Source organism: Thamnophis elegans, chromosome Z (genome assembly GCF_009769535.1).
Source record: "Thamnophis elegans isolate rThaEle1 chromosome Z, rThaEle1.pri, whole genome shotgun sequence".
NCBI classification, from domain to species: Eukaryota; Metazoa; Chordata; class Lepidosauria; order Squamata; family Colubridae; genus Thamnophis; species Thamnophis elegans.
The window spans coordinates 74,934,454-74,957,459 of NC_045558.1; the positions used below are offsets into that span (position 1 = coordinate 74,934,454).

Here is a 23,006-nt window from a genome sequence, read left to right on the forward strand (position 1 = left end):
CCATCACTGGACTGGACAATGGTAACAATCCTACTCACAAAAATCAATTTATGTATTCCAGAATTCAACTGTGTTCAGGAATGAATTATTTTTTAACAAACATGTAAGCAACAGAGCCAGCTAGTAAGATTTCAGTACAAATTAGTAGCAATGGTAATGTAAATCATAATAGCTAGAATTCTGACTGATGAGCTACTTGTGCAAACCTGTAGTTTACAAGCTATTTCCTTCAAAATAAAGTTAGTTTTGGACAAAATTTGGAGTTTGGTATTTCTACTTTCTCTCATACAATTGTATATTAAATTAGCCTGTACTCATTCTTTGAAGACAAAGAAGGCAGCAATGCATTTCCATTTATTTAATGGCCCAAATAGAATCTGAACTGGAAAAGAAGTCTTTGCATAATGAATACATTATTAGGTATAACAACTTAGGGCAGATATAAATAAATCAATTTCTGTCCTCCTAGTCAATGTCAGTTTAGCCTTTTGGTTTGCTGTAATTTCCCTAACGTTATCTATCATAGAAATGGACTGTCTACTTCTCAGCCACCTACTACTCATAGTACCATGAATGTCCATTTACTCAACTCACATTGTCTTTTCACTTATAGACAGTTGACAAGCAGAACTTCACTTTTTTGACTCAGACTTGTCTGTTCAAGTCCTCATATAAAAGAAATGGTGAGCTCTATACTTTGCCTGCAAGGACATTCAGGGCTAATTCCCAGCAGCATTCAGTTGGCAAATGATTTACAACGTACTTTCAAATCAGATGTATGAATCAGATGTAAAGCAAATCGTCTTAGAAACTTTCATAAAACTATGTTTAAAATCAATGGTCTGCCTAGTTCTGAGATTAATAACTAAGTTTAGTAGTCAGAAGCTAGAAATCCCATTTCTCTGCAAACTCATTTAGAAGCAAACTACAAATATTTTAAAACAAGGAAATATTCAGACATGGTAGCTCAAAAGATGGCATTTTCAAAGATAACTCAATCTTCCTCATTTGAAAAATTCTCAATAATATATTTCTGTCAGAGAATTGTTCTTCCAAACAGGTATAAAAATTCTAAGCACTTAAGAGTAGATCTCAGTTGTAAGCAACATATGTAGAAGATTGAATTGTAAAATTTGAGCTGCCAGTTACAAAGGAAATTACTTAATAAATCATCTCCAGCCTAGTTCATTGTAGATTTGTTGGAACTAAACTGCCAGAAAAAACAGCTGGCATGAGAAATGTGAAGTGTCTAAAGCTGGAGTACAGTTTAGGATTTCTAATATAAAAGTGTTGTGTTGCAAATTTCTTAAGGAAAAGACACCTGTGGAATGAGCATACTAATACAGGTATAAAGCAATGCAATCAAGAAAGTGGAAATAATTTTCCATGTCAGACTTTTGGGGAAATTTTGGAATCTTTTATTTTAAATTTTTTTACAAATGGGGCAGGTTGAACATAATTGCTCAACTATTCTGTATCTTGCTGTCTTTTTTCCAGAAAAATCTGAACTGCAAAATATTTGGCAAGCAGTTTTTCCTTCCCAGGCCCACCATCTCTCCTTCAAAAAGTGTTACTAACTGTGAAATTACCCTTTCATGTTAGACTAGAAACAATACAATGACCACCAAAAAAGTTTGATAAATCTTTTAAATATTCATTCTAAGGGTGGATTTTATCTTTCAATCACTGGAAAGTTTTGAATTAATTTTAACAGTAGCCTTCTTCTTCTAAATGATATACAAATCTTGTTTATTTAGATTTTTTAAGAGGTTTTGAAAGATGAAAAATAACCATTTATTTATTGAGAAAGTTAAGTTTAAGTGATCTACTCAATTACGTAGCTCTTGAATGGAAGAATGCAAAGATAATGAAGTTTAAAAAAATGAAATGACAAAAATGAGTTATTTATATGGGTTTTTTTTAAACAATGCATGTATTTTTATATTTATATGATTGACTTTTAATCAGAATGTGTCAGTTGGGTTCCATTGAGAAACCAAATGAGAATAAATTCTTTTTTTCCCCTTTGGTTTGTTTGGTTGTCTGCCAAACACAATAATCAAATACAGATATGAGATACTATCAAAGGGGTAATATTTTTTTTAATAAACTAAGATTTATAATATAGATCCAACAGCAAAGTAGTAACCAAGCAAATGTTATCCCTTGGCATAAGTCTATTTCAAATAGAAAAGTGTTAGTTGAACAAATTTTAAAGAAACATTTCTGCACAGCCCAGAATTGCTGGGTGGAGGACAAGTATAATAAAGAAAAAAGGGGAAAATTATGTTATCCTATTTAATTGCAGTGCACTTAAACTGCCCCCATAATCTGGATCCATAGATTCCAGAGAAATGAATATAGGATGTCAGTGTTGTGCTTTGGATGAAATCATAAATATGTTCCCTATTGAAGGAAACAATAACTGTAAAAATGTTGGGTATAATGCATCTAGAAACCAAGTATTTCTAGATTCTGTAGAATGAGATCAGGGCAATTTAAGCACATAGAACTTTAAAACTTCTGTGTTGTGATAGGAGTAAACAAAATGCTCTAGAACTTTGAACTTATTTCCTGGCGAAAGGATTCTGTGACTTAAGTATCTGGCCTTTCCTGCTTCATTCATTTATTGTGTCCAACAGACTGGTCCTATTGTCATCATGTACTTGTCAGCTGCAGAAAAAACTGTGTTGTTAATACAGCCATGCACAGAAAAAAACAACAGGACTAGATATTACAGAATGCTTTTCAGCTTTGCAACAAACAAAGAGAAAAATGACAGACAATACCAAGAACATGCAAACACTTGAAAGACCTTAAGATACAATTGTGAAAGCCAAACAAGAAACATCCCAACAAACTGAAATTTGCTCTTTGTCACTGTTAAAGATATCTCTTATAAGGAAACACCAAGGTATGGAATTCTCTCATTCATGCGTTAATGACAAACACAGTCCTTTGAAGGAGAGCCAAGAAAATTGTCTTGCATCTCGCTGTTTGGACTCCAACATTGATCCAATATACTTTAAGCACTCAGCAGTCATGTTGCCTCTGGCACCACCTTCAGCTCCCATTTAGCTGTTGCGTTCCTCTTTGTTTTCTTTCATTTGGGGACTAAGTTCAAATGCTGGGAAGCGAGACTTTTCTGGAACCAAGATGTCAGAAAGGAAGTGGATAGTTCCTGCCATACCTGAAAAAGTAAGTTCAAAAGAAATGTGGCATCTTTATTCATAACTTTAACAGGGGCATTATGGCAGATATTTTGGGGAGAAACTGGACTAGCTTTAACTCAATCCTTTCTCATTAAGATATACAGCTGTTAAGCAAGTTTACCTAAGACTAAAAATTTTAATACAGAGGTCATAACTTGGAGAAAGAGTTAAAAAAGAACCACAATGGTCATCAAATTCTCTCCTGGAAAAATAGCACCTACCAATATCTTACTTTTTTAATCTCTTAAAGAAAAAGAAATTAGTGCTGAAAACTGGTGGTATGTTCTTGGAAGAGTCTAAGGAGCATTTTAAAAAAATCAACTCACAACTTGCCCATTGCAATATTATGCTGATTAAGAATTACATGGGAATCCCTGCAAGAGCTCTTCCTGGAATAAGTTATTTATTTATTTATTTATTTATTTATTTATTTATTTATTTATTTATTTATTTATTTATAAATAAATAAATAAATAAATGCTCTAGAGCAGTGGTTCTCAACCTGTGGGTCGGGACCCCTTTCACAGGGGTCGCCCAAGACCATTGGAAAACACATATTTTCAAAAAAAAAGTTCGGAAAACATAAAATAATTTTATGGTTGGGAGTCACCACAACATGAGGAACTGTATTAAAGGGTCACGGCATTAGGAAGGTTGAGACCCACTGCTCTAGAGGAAGAGGATTTTCTGAACCCTCTTCTGTCAGGATTCAGGTCCAGGCTGGAAAGGGAGTAGCACTGTTGTTCTGGTGTATGATGTATGCCAAGATCTGGATGGAGAGAAAGTGCTCCAGGGTCACCAACACTAGAAAATATTCCTAGTCCTCTAAACAGAATTCAGTATCATTTACAATAGTATCTTTCTGGATATCTATTGAGATAAAAATCCTTTCTATACTGGATTTATATTATTCTGAGAAGTAGATTGGGCAGATTGGCCCAATGGATATTTCCTTGTATACTGGCCAGGGTTGGTCATTTTCATTCTTTTTTAAAATATTCAATCACCCAGAGAGTCTGTCTGTGGTAGGAAGTATCATCAACTGATGATATGCAGTTATATATTTTCAGTTTGAGTCAAGTCAAAGATTCTGTTGAGAGCTTGGCAAAATTTAGAGATTGCTAGATTAGGGAAGGGAAAAAAATAGCTTAAACTCAAAATAGCTTGAACTCAAGGAGAATAATTTATTGGAAAGGCTTTCTATCAGTTCTGGTTTTAATTTAATTTAAATTTAATGGGATGGCACTCTCTCTGAAAGAGCAAGTCCGCAAGCTGAGGATTTGTATTGCTTCAGATGGGCAAGCAGAAGCTATAGCCATAAGGGTTTTAAAGCAAGAGGCTCTGATGTTAGTAATTTATTCTCTTATCATCACACAGCTAGAGCACTATACATGGAGCTGCCTTGGAAGAGTCTTAGAAAATATGGGGGATGCAAAATGCTGTAGCATGCTTATTGACCGATAGGAAAAAAGCACTACAGTCATGGATCTTGGATTAGCTATATTTTATCCTGGGGATGTGTTTTCTATGGAAAAATACAAGCTGCAGGATAGTCTGCAGTCTAAAAGAAAATGTGACATGCTTAGATTTAGCTGGTATTAGGGGGCAACACCATCATATATTACATTAGTGGTACCTTAGTACCACTGAGCTGGACTTATTTCTGAGAAGGCAGAGATTTGTGCTTGTGAATTTTAATTTACTTCTAAATAAATCTGAAAATTAAACCTTTGAAAATAATATGGCTCACTTAGGCCTTGTTAATTTCAATGAGTTGCTGTGTGATAGAAAAGGGAATACAGTTATATACTATCATCCACTTCAATGATTTTCTACTCATCCGGATCTATGAAGTTGGAAATTTTTTCTCCAAATCCAAAGACATTTTTCAATCTGTTGCCTTCCAGAAATTTTGGATTAAAGTTTGGCAAATTTCCAGCCACCAGCCATGGACATGCTTGGGAATTTTAGAGTTACACACCAAACCCATCTGGAATGCAATTATTATTTTTTATTATTTATTTATTTATTTATTTATTTATTTATTTATTTATTATTTATTTATTTATTTATTTATTTATTTATTTGGAGTTTTTATATGCCGCCCAATCCCAAATGACTCCGGGCGGCTTACAAGAAATATAAAAAGCACATAACGACAAAACAATTTAAAACAACAGACACCCCTCATACATTCATTCTAGTCGGGGCTGGACCTCAACAGTGAGGTCAACAGCCCCAGGCCTGCCGGAACAATCAAGTTTTTACGGCTTTCCTGAAGGCCATCAGAGTGGGTATGGTCCGGATTTCCGGGGGGAGCTGGTTCCAAAGAGTCGGAGCAGCCACTGAGAAGGCTCTCCTCCAAGGGCCTGCCAGCCGACATTGTTTGGCCGATGGCATCTGAAGGAGGCCCAATCTATGGGATTTTACTGGCCGCTGGGAGGTATGTGTCAGCAGGCGGTCTCGAAGGTATCCTGGCCCTAAGCCATGTAGGGCTTTAAAGGTAATAACCAACACCTTGAATTGCGTCCGGAGACCAACAGGTAGCCAGTGCAGCTCACGGAGGATAGGTGTAACGTGGGTGTACCTCGGCACATCCAATATCGCCCGCGCAGCCGCATTCTGAACTAACTGCAGTCTCCAAACGCTTTTCAAGGGTAGCCCCATGTAGAGCGTGTTACAATAATCCAGCCTTGAGATGACAAGGGCATGAGTGACTGTTAGAAGCACATCCCGGTCCAAAGAGGGCCGCAATTGGTGCACCAGACGAACTTGGGCAAAGGCCCCCCTGGTCACAGCCGACAGATGATGCTCCAATTTCAGTTGCAAATCCAGGAGGACTCCCAAATTGTGAGCCCTCTCTGAGGGGGCGTAAATTTTCTCCCCCCAGGGTTAAGGATGGACTGTCCAGACAGTCCTTCGGAGGCAACATCCAAAGCCACTCAGTCTTATCGGGATTGAGCACAAGTTTGTTCGACCCCATCCAAACCCTAACAGCCTCCAGGCATCAGCACATCACATCCACCGCTTCACTGAGCTGGCAAGGGGCAGAAAGATATAATTGAGTATCATCGGCATACTGATGATACTTTACCCCATGTTGTCGCATGATCTCACCCAGCGGCTTCATGTAGATGTTAAATAGGAGGGGGAACAAGACCGAACCCTGCGGCACACCACATTCGAGGGGCCTAGGGGTTGACCTTTGCCTCCCGACCAACACTGATTGCGACCTGTCAGAGAGGTAAGAGGAGAACCACTGCAAAACGGTGCCTCTCACTCCCACCTCCCCCAGGCAGAAGGATATCATGGTCGATGGTATCGAAAGCCGCTGAGAGGTCAAGAAGCACCAGGATAGAGAAATATCCTCTATCCCTGGCCTTCCAGAGATCATCGGTCAGGGCGACCAAAGCAGTTTCCGTGCTGTACCCGGACCTGAAACCAGACTGAAAGGAGTCTAGATAATCCGTTTCATTCAAGGTCCATCAGAGTTGAAGCACCACCACCTTCTCAACAACCTTCCCTAAAAAAGGAAGGTTGGAGGCGGGACGATAGTTTTTCAAAACAGCTGGGTCCAGGGAAGGCTTCTTGAGGAGGGGTCTTACCACTGCTTCCTTTAATGGTTGCGGGAAAAAACCCTCCTGCAAAGATGCGTTGATAATCGTCTGGAGCCAGCCTCGTGTCACCTCTCTGCTGGTCGAAACCAGCCAGGACGGGCATGGGTCCAGTAAACAGGTGGAGGCATTCATCGCTCCCATGGCCTTGTCCACTTCCTCAGGGTTGACAAATTCAAACTCATCCCAAAAAATCTGATTAAGACTAGCCCTCAGCATCTCGGCTGGTACTGCCCAAGCGGAATCCAGGTCTGTCCGAATCTGAGTGATTTTATCCGACAGAAACTGAACAAACTCCTCAGCTCTTCCCTGCAAGGATTCCCCCTCCTCCTCACCTTTCAGGAGGGAGCGGGTCAGCCTAAACAGGGCGGCTGGGCAAGATTCCGCAGACGCAATAAGAGCAGAAAAATGCATACATTTTGCCGCCCGTATCGCCACTAGATAAGTCCTAACAAAGGCTCTTAATAGTGATCGATCAGACTCAGAGTTACTAGCCCTCCAACGTTGCTCTAGGCGTCTCTTTTCGCGCTTCATCTCCCGGAGTTCCTCGGTAAACCAAGGTGCCCTCCTGGGTCCGCTGCCGCGGAGAGGCCTCAAAGGCGCAATCTGATCAAATGCTCCAGCCGCCGCACTATTCCAGGCAGCGACCAAAGACTTGGCCGGATTGCCGACAAGGGAGTCAGGTATCTCTCCAAGCTACCTCTGAAATCCCTGGGTCCATCAGGCGCCTAGGGCGGAAACACTTAATCAGCTCCGCCTCCCTGCAATGGGAGAGTAGTGTCATGAAGTCAAGCCTCAGCAAGGAGTGATCTGACCATGACAAGGGCAAGGTCTCTATTCCCCTTAAATCAAGATCACGTCTCCACTGCCCCGAGAGAAATACAAGGTCAAGCGTGTGTCCCGCCTTATGAGTCGGACCCTGAACTACCTGGGTCAAGTCCATGGTTGTCATGGAAGCCATGAACTCCTGTGCCCCATCTGAGTGTTCACCGAGAGACGGCAGATTAAAGTCCCCCAATATTATAAGTCTGGGGAACTCCACCGCCAACCCAGCTACTGCCTCTAGTAGCACAGGCAGGGCTGTCGTGACGCAGCTGGGAGGCAGGTACGTCAACAGCAAGCCCAACTGAACCCATCCAACTTCAAGAGGAGAGACTCACACCCCACAATCTCTGGGGCAGGGATCCTGCGAGGAACTAACGACCTTCGGACGATAACTGCTACTCCCCCACCCGTTCTTTGGTGTCGTGGTTGGTGAAGCACCTGAAACCCATCTCGGCACATTTCTGAGAGGGGGACACTCCCCTCTTGGCCCAGCCAGGTTTCGGTTATACATGCCAGGTCTGCCTCCTCGTCCAATATTAGATCCCGGATGAGGAGGGCTTTGTTCACAACCGACCTGACATTTAACAACAACAACCTGAGACCAGGGCCCTGTACTCCTCTGACACCAGATCCTTGAGTTGAGCCTGAGGTGCCGGAACAAGCAATCACTGTAATGTAGCGAGTCTTTCTTCCCCGGTAATGGCTAGCCCTACAGCTCCCGTCATATCTGCCCCTCCCAGTTGTGACCGAAATGCTCTGACGTCCCCCTATCCCCGTAGACCCCTCCCCCTCTCCAATGGCCCCCCTTCTTCCCGGCAGGTCATGTATTCCATTCACACCAGGACGGGAGGTGAGTCTGGGCCCCCATCCACTTCTGCTTTTGCACTCAGTGGAGGGGACTCCAGGTCGCATCCCCGGTCCTACCATACTTACCGATCAAACACTCTCTTCAGACACACCCCACACTAATTACTAAAATACAATAGAATAAATTAAAAGTGGGCACATTTTCTCTCACATTCTTACACTCATACACCCAGCAAACCAGCTAAAATGCCGTTCCTGAATAGACAGGCAATTAAAATAATTAGAAACAGTAAAAAATAGATGTCCCGTAAGGGAAAGAGAGGGGGGGAGCATCCAGACAGAGGCGCTGGTGAGCGGTGGCCGGGTCCAGGGTCAGCGTGGCAGGCACTGGCTGGATTTTTAGTAGGATGGTTGCAAATCTATTTGCTGCTTTCTTTATGTCTTTTTTCTTCTCGCTTCTTTTTTGTTCTGCTTTCCTGTACAAAGTTCTTCCTTAGGGCAGATCGATCCTTTCAATCCTTTGCTGAAATCACAAGATGACTTATAAAGCTTACACCGCATTGAAGACCCTGTTCATCCAGATCATTCCCCGGGTGCTTTCCTGTGAGGAGTAGCTACGTGGTGTCTGGAGTGAAGTTTGCTCTCTCCACTTCTAACTTTTTCCCATGGGCGAGGCGAAGTCCGGGGCTTCCCATTTCCCACGTCCATCCCGAGCAACTGGAGTTCTGAAACAGGAGCTGCAGCGGGTTGTTTTTGCTTTTGGTTGAACAGCCGCGCAACAGGACTTGCCTTTATTTTCGTCCGAGGAAGGGAAAGGAAGGGCTGGGTGCTCCAGGTTCAAACTTCAAACAGGTTCCTGCTCCGCTCTTTTGGCGGCAGCCGTCAGGGCCGGGTTTGATGTGCAACCCTTTTCCCCCAACATGCTGGGACTCGTTTCCACACCCGTCACAATCGCTCCCGAGAGAGGGGGAAGGGCGGGAAATACCTGGGAGGAAGACGGAACTGCGTCCCGACTTGAAGCTCTAGCACTTTTTCCCCCAACAGACCTGGGCGGTTTATCGCAGTCGAGCTGCGGGAAAAGCTCGGGGGATTCTCGCTTCGCCGGGACTCAGCGAAGTAAGTTTGGGGGTGGGTGAGGGTGTGGTGTGTGTATGGAGTGTCCCGCCGCCTTTCCCTAGCACTTCAGGGAGGAGTGGGTGGGAGGCTTAAGCATTCTGATATCCCATTTCATATGCATTTTGCAAAATAAAACCAATGCTTTAAGGCTTTCAGAGCTTGACAGGTACAAGTATTTTGGTTGCAGCCCACTCAGTTTATCAGAAATTTACATACATCCAAATCTATATTTATAGTCCTAGGATGCAAATTTATGATTATTTATGAATATAGAATTCAAAAAACAAGCTCTTGCCTTCAAACAATGAGTAGGGTCGATCAGGAATACGGCATCCATGTGCACCATAGTCTAGACACCATTCAGCAAACTGAGAAAATATGACCAATAAATAGGAGAATTAGTAAGTTTCTTGCTAAATAATATACGTAAATAAATATGTAACTCTGCACTTATTACAGACCATATAGTGATGTTAATCTCTATTATTCTAAAGAGAAAATGATCAGCAGTTTATATAATGAGCTCTAGTGAGCAAGAAATTACCTACAGGTCATTAATTCAAAAATTCAACTGCTGAACTGTCAGAAGATAAAGGCCATCCCTAGTTTGGACCCTCATTTAGTTAAATTCAAATTTATTTTAAGAATAAATTGTATTATTATTATCAACATTATCATGCACACTCCTGCTCCTTAATTCCAAATATCTCCACTAAAATTACTGAATAAATAAGGTAAAAATCAAATTCCTCATTGAAACTTTTTTTAATTGGGAAGAAAATCAGCTGTGATTCTCCCTAGCCTCTATTAACAATTGCTAATAGATTTTGTGACAGATTCTTGCATTTAAACAAACAAACCCAATCAAATTAGCAGCATCTTTTAAGTTTGCAAATATAGATTCCTGTGCTTACCTAGCCTATCATCTTCAGTAGACAGACAACTGAGGTGGAAAAGAGAGACTAAATACTTGGCTGGGGAGAGGGTGGAAATGGGGAAAACTATGGGCACAGTTGAGAAATGAAATAGAACACTTTGGAAGGGAACATGGCTGGCTGGTAGCAGCCTACATTGCACCTCCGAATACAGATTTGTCTGTTGGTTTCTGCAATAGTCATAAATATAGATTCTGGGCAATACATCTGTTTTCCTTACTATCCCTTTAGGTGGCAATAATTTTAGCAGAGGGCAATCAAATTAATTCTTCATTTAGTACAACTGGAAGACTTAAAAGAAAATTGTGATTACTGTGTTCAATGTAATCTTGATTTATGAAGCCCTTTCTGTTAGAAAACTAAATGGTACTTTTATGCAGTAATTGTTTTCTGACTATGGAAATATAGAGTAGCTTATTCTTCTTGTTTGATTTGACTAAAAAAAGAAATGTGTCAGGGATACATCAATAAGAACAAAGGGTTAGTGTTTCTCTAAACAAAGAGGAAAAAAGTACCTTGCAAGCTCGGTAAAGATACTTTTTATCTTGAGTAAGATGATAGAGAGACAGGAAAGAGTAGCCATTTCCAGCGGTTCCATGACAGATTCCGTATCCTTTCCTCAACAACCCCCTTTGCCAAATGATATCACTACATTCCATAGCATCCTTCAAATATTTATCTTCCTTGAAGATCTGTGGATATCAAGAAGCATAAAATCAGATGCCATTCTTTACTAAACCTCAGTACAAGATAGGAAATGGTTTTGTAACTGGTAGTCCTCTACTTACAATTGCAATTAAGCCTGCAATTATGGTCATTAAGGTTTTTAAACGAGTCACTACATGATCATGTCTGATTTTGCAATTGTCATAAAGTGTATGGTTGTTAGGAAAAACACATTGTTTTCTATGGGGCTTTTTGTTTTTTTTTGCTAAAAGCTGGCAGTAAACATTGCTTTCTGGCAAAAAAACATCACTAATTGTAATTATGTGCCCACAGGATACTGCAAACAGAGATAAATGTGAGGCACTGCTGAGTGCCTAAAATGTCACCTAAGTACTGGGAGGGAGGTGGTCACTAGAACTTTGATTCTGGGTTACAAGCAACTTGTGGGGGGGGTCTATCTTAGCTTGGAATATTTACTAGCTGTAAATCAAGCTACTTGTGCAAATAAATCTCCAGAGACTATTTGCACTCTTTCTGTGGAGGGATGAAATATGCTTTGCCATGGAACTGGGCAGGGGAATATTCTTTTATGTAGGAAAGAGTATTCTTTGTGAAAAGAGTATCTACATTTACATATCTCTGCAGAATTGCTCATCTACATGAACTGTCATCCAGGTGTTTCAAACTGCTTGCAAAAGCCCTATTCAGTACCATTACTCCCATAGCTACCTGAGCACATGAAAGTATTGAGGCTGACAAAACTTCTAAAAACTAACTTCTTTGATGAGGCGAATTTTTAGCTAAAGACTTCAAAGGTCTAATGTAATTTATCTGTTGTCTTCTGTCTCACCCCACTGTCTAAATCCAAATTGAAAGCTTCTCAAAACAAGATATAGCTTCAATTTATAATATTCAATATACATTTTTATGTTACAAGCTACAGAACTAATAAAAGAAACAGCCAGAATGCAGCTTTGCTTAAACTTCATTTAAAACAGAGTTTGTCTCAACTATGGGGAAACAAGCATTGTAACTTAATTCAATTTTAAGATTAACCTGATTAACCCACAGAGGAATAAAAACTGCATTACATTTTATAAAATATAAAATAAACACTGCAAAGTGTTGGAAGAATGGATAGTATGTGCTACATAGGCTAATATTAAAAGTCTGAAAAATTGCTTTTCATTTCAAAGCACATATTTTTTACTATCATTGTGTGGCTCAAATAAGGACGCACCTTATAAGCTTGCATGAGCATATGGATGGCTCCAGGTGCCCCATGACACCAATGCACCAACCTGTCAGTTTCATTGCTTAAGGATGAGGGATAATTCCCAGATCGGAATTTTTTATGCCGCACATAGTCAATGCTTGGTTTCAAAAGTTCCATCAATGTCTCCCGTTCAACATTAGCTGCTGGCTGCAAAAGTAAGTAAGATTTTTTTTTCACCCAGTAAAGAATACGTTGTCATAAAAATGAAATCTTTTGATCACACAATTTGATGAACCTATATCCATGATGAAGATTTGGAAAACAAATGCCCTAATTTATCTAAATTTCCCTTTGCTCACTATGTATTGCTTTGTGTATTACAAGAATTTTAACAATATTAACAATACAATTCACTTAGCTTTCTGTGAAAAGTAGAATAATAACTTGTTCATATATACCAAGAGGGATATTAGCTTTCCTACATATTTGGTGTTTCCATATTTTGCAATAGTAAAATACTTGAAGACAAATGATTTTGGCTTGCACATTAAACTAGGATAGCAAGGTTACTATGCACAAATTCCATATGCAACAATATATATTTGCTGTGAAATAGCTCTATAAATCTTTGAAATCTGTATTCAAGGGCCACAATACATAATCAAGATGTGCATGAACGGGACTTCATTTGGAAGCCACAAATTAGGATTCTGGGTTTGCATATATGCTACTACTTATACGACCAAGTCATCGCTTCCTCCTCTTTCTATAATATCTTAAGCTTTTATATCTCATAATGTGGATTACCTTCACAGATGTACATTTGGGATCCAACCACAATGTGTTCATCTTTTGTTTCCACCCCACTGTCTGGAGCCAATGTGGACACCTTTTCCCTTTTCTTAACAGCCCAGCTTATATCAATACTTGGCCAATGGCAAAATGCAAAAGCAGCAGTTCAAGAACGACTTTGCTCTATGGAGGCAATTGATGGCAAATATTTCATTTCAGCCAGGGCTTCTCTTTGTATTGTTTTAGAGCTACTTTAAACTCTTGGCCTCATCAAGAAATAGATTAATAGAAATAGCAAAAGTGTATTGAGTGCAGGATCAGAGTATTGGAGAGGCAGTGTTCATTCTAGAACTCAGGGCCAAGCCTGAGCTGTCCTCCAAAATTAAGTAATCATCTTGCTCACTGTTTATAATGGTTCTGAACAGGAATAAATGGCTTTTCCCACAATGTTGAGAAACTGCCAGTCACTATTGAATAGCTTCCCTTCCCAAACAAGGATTCCCCAATAAAAGCTCTGTACTCTCCCAGTAGAGCAGTGACGTGCGGTGAGGTTTATGGCTGGTGAGGCACTGACATAGTGGTAGGTTTCAAAATTTTTTAGACTTGTGTACTTCAACTCCCAGAATTCCACAGCCAGGCATGCTCAGTTCTGATTTAAAGCGATAGCATGATTTTTCTCCTTTGTGAAAGAAGTTTCCTTCTTTCTTTTTCTTCTCCCTCCCCCTCCTTCCTCCCTCCCTCTCTCCCCCCCCCTCTCTCAAACAGACACACAGACACACAGAAAGAGAAGTTGGATTGGACTATCTCTCCTACCTCCTTCCCTCTCTCACTCATTCTTTCTCAAACAAACACAAAAACAGAAGTTGGATTGGATATATTTTCCAATGGCTTAAAAGCAGCTCCTCTGCCACCCCCCCTCCCCCATTCCCCTGCTGCCTTCCCCAAACACCTCCACCATTGCAAATGCAGCCTGCTGTCTGGGTGGGAAATGCCTGAAACGCAATAACACCCACACACTCACCTCCTGCTTGCAGGCTGGGGTGAGAGAAGAGGCAGAGAAGCTGGAGGGGAGCCAATCTGAACCTTCCGAAAGAAAGAGTCTGGGGGAAAGTGTGTGTGCTCCAGCATGGTTCTTTGCCTGGCTTCCTGCCTCCTCCTATGGTCTCCTCAGTGTTCACTTGTGCTCTCCGTCCTCAAGTGTAGTTTGATTGCAGGCAGAGCCACATTGCCTTTTCAAACTTGTAATCAGTGAAGCTGGGCTTATATAGTTTTATCCAGATGTGTGTGTGTGTGTGTGTGTGTGTGTGTGTGTGTGTGTGTGTGTGTATGTGTGTATAAATGGATTGGGGCCTGAGGAGGAAGTCACTACACTTGGAGAGAGAGAGCACCAGCAAGGAGACCACAGGAGGAGGCAGGAAACCAGGCAAAGAGCCATGCTGGAGCACACACACTTTCCCCCAGCCCCGGAAGGATCCAGCCCAGCTTCACTGATTACAGGTTTGAAAAGGCAACGTGGCTCTGCCTGCAATCAAACTACACTTGGGGAGGGAGAGCAAAAGCGAGCCAAGGTCCTTCCCTTCAGCCTTTGCCCAAAGCCCCGCATAGCATCAGGAGGATGAAGTTTGAATTCCTTCCCCTCCCTCCGACCCACACATACTTTTTCCAGCTGTTTCAGAGGACTTCAACTGTGCTCTTTCCTCGTGTCCTCTAAAGAAGCCCCACCCAAACGAGCGCTCTCTACTATGAGGCAGGAGAACTGTGTGCCTCACCTACCTTTGGACTTTTTAGGCTTTTAACCCTTGCTTAACTCTGCTCCAGCGATCATAAAATGCCTAAAAGGTCAGACTACATGAGGCATGCAGTTTTCCTGCCTCATGATAGAGGGCCCTTTTTAGAGGCTTTTTTAAACAGTTAAGCAGCCTCATTCACAGTGAAGCAGCAACTAGCTCAGCCTAACCTCAGCTCTCGCCTTTTTCCTTTTACATTTTTTTCTTTTCATGATGTCAGTGGTGAGGCTGTGCTTCCCCTGCCTCACCTGACTGCACGTTCCTGCAGTGGAGCAATATTTCAAGGTGGAATTAAAGAATTCCTTTTAGTATAGTCTGAAAAGCAGACAGCTGCAGACAAAAAGTGACCTTTATAGAATTAGATGAACAAAAAACAAATACATGGAACAGTTGGAACATCCTGAAATCCTTGGTGCTGAGGTTGGTTTGCTTAAGAACTTTCATTCAACTAGGAAGCATCATTTGTGCTAGTGAGTATAACATTTACTCCCTCAGTAGCTTATTCTGCCAGTGTTGGTAATTTTGTGATAGGCTATTGTTCTCTGCTTGATTATTGGTCTGGCATTAATCGGCCATTATTTTGTGTATATTGCTGCAAAGGATATTGTATTTTTCTGTTTTCTTCTTAGCATTCTATTGGCTCTTTTGAATGATGTGTAAATGTAGCTTATCTCTACATTCATTGATAGCTGATTTGTCTAATTGCCATGCTTCAGGAATTCTCTACTATTCTTGGATTTAGTTTGGTCTTTGATATTCACAGTGACCCAGTTGAAATTGTGATTTGAGTCTGTCTATGTGTTGTGAGATTAAGTACTTTTCTTGTCTTCTAACTGCTACTTGGTGTTCATGAATGTGCTCTGCTAGTCTTCTGCTTGGCTGCCATACATAGTGCTTGTTACAGTCCTTATTCTATATTTTATTTATTTTATAGATAATTCTTGTGGGTTTTTTCTTTTCTTCTACTGTTAGGACTTTTGGTTTACTTAAGATGGTCTGGACGGTCCTCCAATTTTGGATTAACACCAGACAAAAAAATCACACAGAAAAACAATATGCTAATCAAGGAACAACCAAGAAGAAAAGCATTGATGATGTTACGTAGTTGGGTAATGAAATATCTAAACTGGGAGCAAACAACCATGCTCAAAGAACCCCAAGCACTCAACTGTTCTGAGCTACAGGTATTCTCTTCTATTCAAACATGGAACATCACCTGCATAAGCATGTAGTAAATCCCAGCCACACCATGGGCTGCACCCACATACTGTTTCCGGTGCCACTGGTACAGCAATGGGCACCGCTCAGTCTTTCGTTCTTCTCTGGAAAAGTTTTTCCCTGATTCAATGATGGATTCCACAACCTTATGCAGACAGAGGAGGAAAAATACCAATCTAATAGTACATCTTTTAATTTAATTATTATTTCCCCTAAGCAATGCAAATATATTCCTGCAGTGCTTGTCTTTTCTAAGAGGCTCCTTGGATACAAAGGAATCAATTCTACTCTGAGATAGCCCCTAAGATTTCCTAAGCTATCATGTCATTTTTTCTATATAATGCAATATTTTATCACCCACAAAATCACTTTTATTAGCAAGCTAGAGGGGATACTAAAATATCTACGTTTGTTGGAATAATGATACATTACCTATTCGGACAGCACTCTTGCTATCACTAATTTCCTTCATTTCTAGACTATTTCAGAACCCCTGAATTATTTATCTTGTTATTACTAGTTTTTATAAGTTTTCAACAAGGCTAGATGCTGGAAAACAAGACTTATTCATCTTTGGTTAAGACACCCCCTACCCCGGGACCTTTTGGTTTATATTCTATAATTTTCTGAAAACTAAGCATTCTTCTTTCCTGCTCTTGAATGCTGATATCAAGTTATTGTTTTAACTTCACCATTACTTAATAGGGAGTATTTCCAGGTTTCAAAAGGCAATGTGGATGTTTTCATGAACCACATTATGTCCTTTGATACTGTGCACGCCCAAAATACACTGCAACAGAAAACCAGACACCCATTGTACCAAAGAAGAAGAAAGAAGGTAAAGTGGGTTATAAAATAGAACAGAGCAAGAGGAAAGTCGTGACCCCAGGGACTATATCTGTCTCTTTCTTCTGCCTTCTTTGGGAGTACACAGGCATGTACAGCAATATCATGTGGGCATTGCTTTAGACGTTTGGAAATTCCAAACATTTAGAGGCAAAATAGATACTTTAAAGTAAAAAAAAATATCAATCCAAAGTGGATGGCTATGAGAGATTTAGTGTCTTAGGTAAACCTAAAAAATGAAAAACAACTCCCCTCCTGATTGCTTCTGGGCTGGGGTTTTAAAATAAAACATTTGGGAAAAGGCAAAGAAAGATTTGGATGAGTATGGCATAGTTCAGCACAATGAAACGGCTGAGGTGGGATATACAAAAAAGAAGATAGCAATTGCAAGAACTAAGCACTATGAACATCTAGAAATAGCCTCCTTTCCAAAGCAGATAATTCAAGTTGAACTCTGGAATATCAGTGAAAGAAAGAAAAAGTATACAAAAAGTATACAATTCAATTTAAGAGTCCATTTGAGGGAAATTGGTATTCTTTACATTTGAGTGTCTACAATATTAAAATTGAATTATGCAATTAGGCAAATGATATAAATTAATACAAATGTCAATTGTGTGATTATCCAAATGACATCAGGTTTTAGGAAAAGTGGTTTTTTATTCTTTGGAAAATGAAATCCCACATACAAAGATGACAAATCCTACATACAAAGACAGTTGAATAGTCTACACAATGAAGGTTTTATTGTATTTCCCTTACCTCTTTGATTACTGATTGTGGCACTGTCTCAGGATCAATTTCAGTATTCAGATAAAGCAAAGCATACAGGTAACCAGATCTTCCATAAAGCAACTCATCTGGAAGGTCAGAATCTGAAGCAAGGACTATTCTCTGGAGCTGCAAAAGTCTGTGCAAACCAGAATTGAGAAAACATGCAATGGAACTCTCATTCTTACATTAAATCTCAGATGTGATTATGGGGTGGGTTCTTGCAAATCTTCATTTGATTTCTATTCAGATTATGTAGGATATATGTCCTCCTAAAATGTCAAAGATAATGCAGCACATGTGAAAGTGGGAGGAGCTTCTGGAGTTGTTAAAAGCTCCGTCATAAATGCCCCTGGCAGCCAGATATTTTGGAAGGCAATTCTACAGATTCCAATCTCATTTATTTTTGATGAAGCATGTTTATAATCTCATCTTTATCACTCTTTGTTTATGTTACACAAAACTCCCCTTATTATTGGGACATGGAGAAGTTCCATGTGACAGAGAGATATTATTTGTAAAAGTATGGCAGAGATTAATCTTCCACCAGGCATGGATTAGCAGGCAACTGATTAAAATTCTAAATATAAACATCAATAGAAGAGTGGAATCCCTATGAGCCAATCAACTATCCAATGTAGAGGCAAGAAATAACATAAAGAATGCAAACATCAAACATTTGGTCTTTATGACTCTTCAATCATGACTGTTGTCAATTTCAAAGTAGCTGAATGACAGGAAGACTTTCCAAAAGCCTCAAGATTAGAATATTACTTTCCAGAATATTTTTAAAAATTATAATAAAAAAATTAAGAGTGACACACAAAATTAAAATAGGTCATTATTTAGCATTGAAAAAAGGACACATGAGGACAAAAATGTTCTATCATCATTGACAGGGGGATTACTGGGAAATTACTGGGAAATTACTGGGACTGTTTGCCAGTAATCATCTGACTGAAACAATCCAAAAGGCAGTCTTTTACCAAGGAATACCAAGTTGATCTAGTCTTTTTGTCCTAGTCAATTTCACTCACTCACTTGGTCACACATTCCTTGGATTCACTATCATTTTTCATCTTGTGGTACACAACTGCTCCCACTGCCAAAGGTCCAGCATCACCACAAAGAAATGTAACTCTTCTTCCATTCAGATTACGTAGGATTCTCTTCACATAATCCAGGGATCTCTGTAGGTGAATTGGCTCCTTTGTCACACGATATAGCTGAAGATACAAGAGGGCTATGCCTGAAATTGCCACACAGAAAAATGGAAGACTTAGTTGGTGCTTTTCTCTACACCTTTGATCACATATCTGATATACTGCAGGCATCATTCAAGTACACATCTAAATCCAGTAGTTTAACACGTTAAGAGCAAGGCCTACCACTAAAGTATCACATGGCATAAAAACAATTCCTTACAGTTTTCTATCCTTTTTTCTCTTCTCTCGATAACTCTCTAGTGCTCTTCTTGTAAGAGAAAACTGTAAGTTGAATTTTGCTAAAAAAATTAAGAGAATTACCTGAATCAGTCTTGCAAAATATCTATATAACTGTTTCAATACTGATAAATTGTGGACTTTCATCACTCATATTACCACATTCTGGGCCAATTCCAAATTCTACATTATTTTCAAGTTCGACCCTATGTAGAGATGCAATTGTAGAAAGCCATACTTGATGTTACCCAGGATGTGTCACTCACATCATATCAATCTTCCCCAGAAAGGGATGCAATTGATTATTAGACAAAACTAATCAAAATCTCCCTTGTAGGGTTCCCAGATGAAAATAGGTTTCTTATGGGAAAGTTCAGTTTCATCCAGAAGATAGTTGACCACATATAAGAGCCTTGGTGGTGTAGTGGTTAGAATGTAGTATTGCAGCCAAATTCTGCTGATTGCTGACTGCCAGCAGTTTGGCAGTTTGATTCTCAGCAACTCAAGGTTAACTCATCCTTCCACCTTTCCGAGGTTAGTAAAATGAGAACCCAGATTGTTGGGGGCGTTATGTTGACTCTGTAAACCACTTAGACACGGCTGGAAAGCATTGTGAAGCAATATATAATCTAAGTGCTATTGCTGTAATCACCAAGATCTTGGACTTGTTTTAATTTATCTTTAGACTGTTCTCCAGCATCAGAGTATTACAGACTAAAACATCTCCAAAGAAGCTCCTGAAATAGCCAATCTTGAACTTTGCAGTAGTTGTTTGATTGTTCAGAAAATAAGGATTGTACATCATAAATACTTGAAGGGAATACCAGGGCTGTAAAACTAGATCAAGAATGTGAAACTCGTGTCGTCACGTTGTGGTCACGTGACATATCACAACTTTTCCCCTCTTCACTAAAATGGGGTGGGCATGGCCAGCATGTGATGCATGCAGCCTGCTGGCCCCTGCTCTAGATCAACATTTTTCAATTGGTGTAATTCAGAAGTATCAGGATTTAGGAGTTATAGTCCCAACATCCAAAATGAATCAGGTATATTTTAGATAGCTTAATATATAGGCCAAAAATGCTACTACCAAATAGATGGAGTTATGTATAATAATCATTGTATTGACTGCTTCAAAACACTGAATTTGGTACTCAATGCATTTTGACCCCAAAATATAATATAATGGAATGGAACGGAACAGAACAGAACCGGTTCTTTATTGGCCAAGTGTGACTGGATACACAAAGAATATGTCCGGTGTATAAGCTCTCAGTGTATATATAAACAACAAAGCGGTAAGTCATATATCATAAAGATAGTCATAAATCATGAGATACGAACAAGTGATAAATCATAAGATAGCAATAGATGGTAGATGTAAGATAAGAAGGATAATAGCAATACAACAATACATGGGAAATATCTTTAGACAGTGCTGTGAGAATTAGATGTTTGGCAGTGATGGCATGGGGGAAAACTATATTTGTGTCTAGTTGTTTTGGCATGAAAATGCCAAATGTTGTCCCAGTACTGGTACTCTGAGATAGAAAAAGAGGGATTGCTGTGGAGCATGGACAGGAAGTTGGCTATGCTGGGAAGGCCGCTGACATAGGAAAAGGAACAGATAGGAAGTCCTTTCCAGCCAACACAAAAGATAATGTGATTTATTTGGCACTCATCATTTTTAAGACTCATTGAGCTTCCAAGAACCAATTAACAGTGAGTATTGAGATACCACTATATTTTGTATCACTGAAGAGAAGTATGTAGGCAAATACTACTACTACTACTACTCCCCTCGTCCAGGACCTAATTACAGACGAGGGGGCAGACCTGGCATGTATTACTGAAACCTGGCTGGGCCCGGAGGGAGGCGTCCCCCTCACAGAAATGTGCCCAGAGGATTTTCATGTGCTTCATCAACCGCGACCTCAATGAAGGGGCGGGGGAGTGGCCATTGTTATCCAACAGTCCTTAGCTCCTCATAGGATCCCTGCTCCGGAGCTTGTCGGGTGTGAGTTCTTGCTGGTGAAGATGGACCTTGCGGGTCAAGTGGGCTTGTTGTTAATGTACCTGCCTCCCAACAGCGTGGCAACAGCCCTCCCCTTGCTCCTCGAGTCAATAGCCGAGCTGGCAGTTGAGTTCCCCAGACTTATGGTACTGGGGGACTTCAATTTGCCTACGCTCGGCGAACGCTCTGATGGAGCATAGGAGTTCATGGCTTCCATGACAGCCATGGGCTTGACCCAAGTAATCCAGGGTCCGACTCACTCAGCGGGCCACACACTCGACCTCGTATTTCTCTCGGAGCAGTGGAGTTGTGATCTTGGTGTGAGGGGTAGTGAGATCTTGCCCCTGTCATGGTTGCACCACTTCCTATTGAGGCTTGACTTTCGGAGACCAATCCCCCACTGTAGGGAGGAGGAACCGATTAGGTGGTTCCACCCCAGGCGTCTTATGGATCCCCAGGGTTTCCAGATGGCGCTTGGCGTTATGCCTGATATTCTCGCCCGCAGTTCGGTGGAGATCTTAGTCACTACTTGGAACTCGGTAGCGTCTGAGGCTCTCCACCGAATTGCGCCTTTACGGCCGATCCACGGCAGTGGATCCAGGAGGGCTCCTTGGTTTACCGAGGACCTCCGGGAGATGAAGCGCCAAAAGAGACACCTAGAGCGCCGCTGGAGGGCCAGTAAATCCGAGTCAGACCGAGTACTCTTAAAAGCCTGCATTGGAGCATATCTATCGGCATTACGGACAGCCAAGAACAACCACATTGCCGCTCTGATTGCGTCTGCTGAGTCCTGCCCTGCCGCCTTGTTTAGGGGGACCCGCTCCCTCTTAAATATGAGGGTTGCGGGGAACCCCTTACAAGGTAGAGCAGAGGAATATGTCCAGTTCCTCGCGGACAAAGTTGCTCGGCTTCGGATGGACCTGGAGTCCAATTGTGCAGAGCCAGCCGAGGTACCGGGGGAAAGTCTTGAACGACACCTCTGGACTGATTTTCAACCTGTTGCTTCTGATGAAGTGGACAAGGCCATGGGAGCGGTGAGTGCTTCCACATGTGTACTGGATCCGTGCCCCTCCTGGCTGGTCGCGAACAGCAGGGAGGTGACGCGGGGCTGGATCCAGGCGATGGTGAATGCCTCTCTTCGGGAGGGTTTCTTCCCACCGGCATTGAAGGTAGCGGTGGTGAGACTCCTCCTGAAGAAGCCATCACTGGACCCAGCCAGTTTGAACAACTACCATCCAGTCTCCAACCTCCCCTTCATTGGGAAGGTTGTTGAGAAAGTGGTGGCCTCGCAACTCCGGCGGTCCTTGGATGAAGCCGATTATCTAGACTCCTTTCAGTCGGGTTTCAGGCCTGGCTACAGCACGGAAACCGCTTTGGTCACACTGACCGATGATCTCTGGAGAGCCAGGGATGGAGGTCATTCCTCCATCCTAGTGCTCCTTGACCTCTCAGCGGCATTCAATACCATCGACCATGGTATCCTTCTGCGACGGTTGCGAGAGGTGGGGGTGGAAGGCACTGCTTTTCAGTGGTTCTCCTCCTACCTCTCGGACAGGTCGCAGTCAGTGTTAGTTGGGGAGGAGAGGTCGACCCCTAGGCCCCTGAAATACGGGGTTCCTCAGGGTTCGGTCCTGTCCCCCCTGCTATTTAATATCTACATGAAGCCACTGGGTGAGATCATTCGACGGCACGGGATAAAACACCATCAATATGCGGACGATACACAGTTGTATCTGTCCGCCCTG

General features: G+C 41.3%; 1 protein-coding gene across 3 annotated transcripts in view; it reads right to left on the minus strand.

Annotated features, from left to right (window-relative positions):
* Window positions 1–275: 275 nt before the first annotated feature.
* Window positions 276–23,006, minus strand: part of LANCL2 (LanC like 2) — a 44,661-nt gene continuing 21,930 nt past the window's right edge. For 2 of the 3 annotated variants that reach the window (XM_032235566.1, XM_032235564.1), the window contains exons 3-9: window positions 18,847–19,054; window positions 17,797–17,944; window positions 16,187–16,333; window positions 12,416–12,598; window positions 11,025–11,201; window positions 9,870–9,942; window positions 276–3,190 (exon numbers count right to left, since the gene is read on the minus strand). In XM_032235566.1, coding sequence (XP_032091457.1) covers window positions 3,075–3,190; window positions 9,870–9,942; window positions 11,025–11,201; window positions 12,416–12,598; window positions 16,187–16,333; window positions 17,797–17,944; window positions 18,847–19,054 — 1,052 coding nt within the window. In that variant the 3' untranslated portion in view covers window positions 276–3,074. The remainder of the gene's footprint in view (window positions 3,191–9,869; window positions 9,943–11,024; window positions 11,202–12,415; window positions 12,599–16,186; window positions 16,334–17,796; window positions 17,945–18,846; window positions 19,055–23,006) is intronic. The other variant, XM_032235565.1, reaches the window with a different exon arrangement.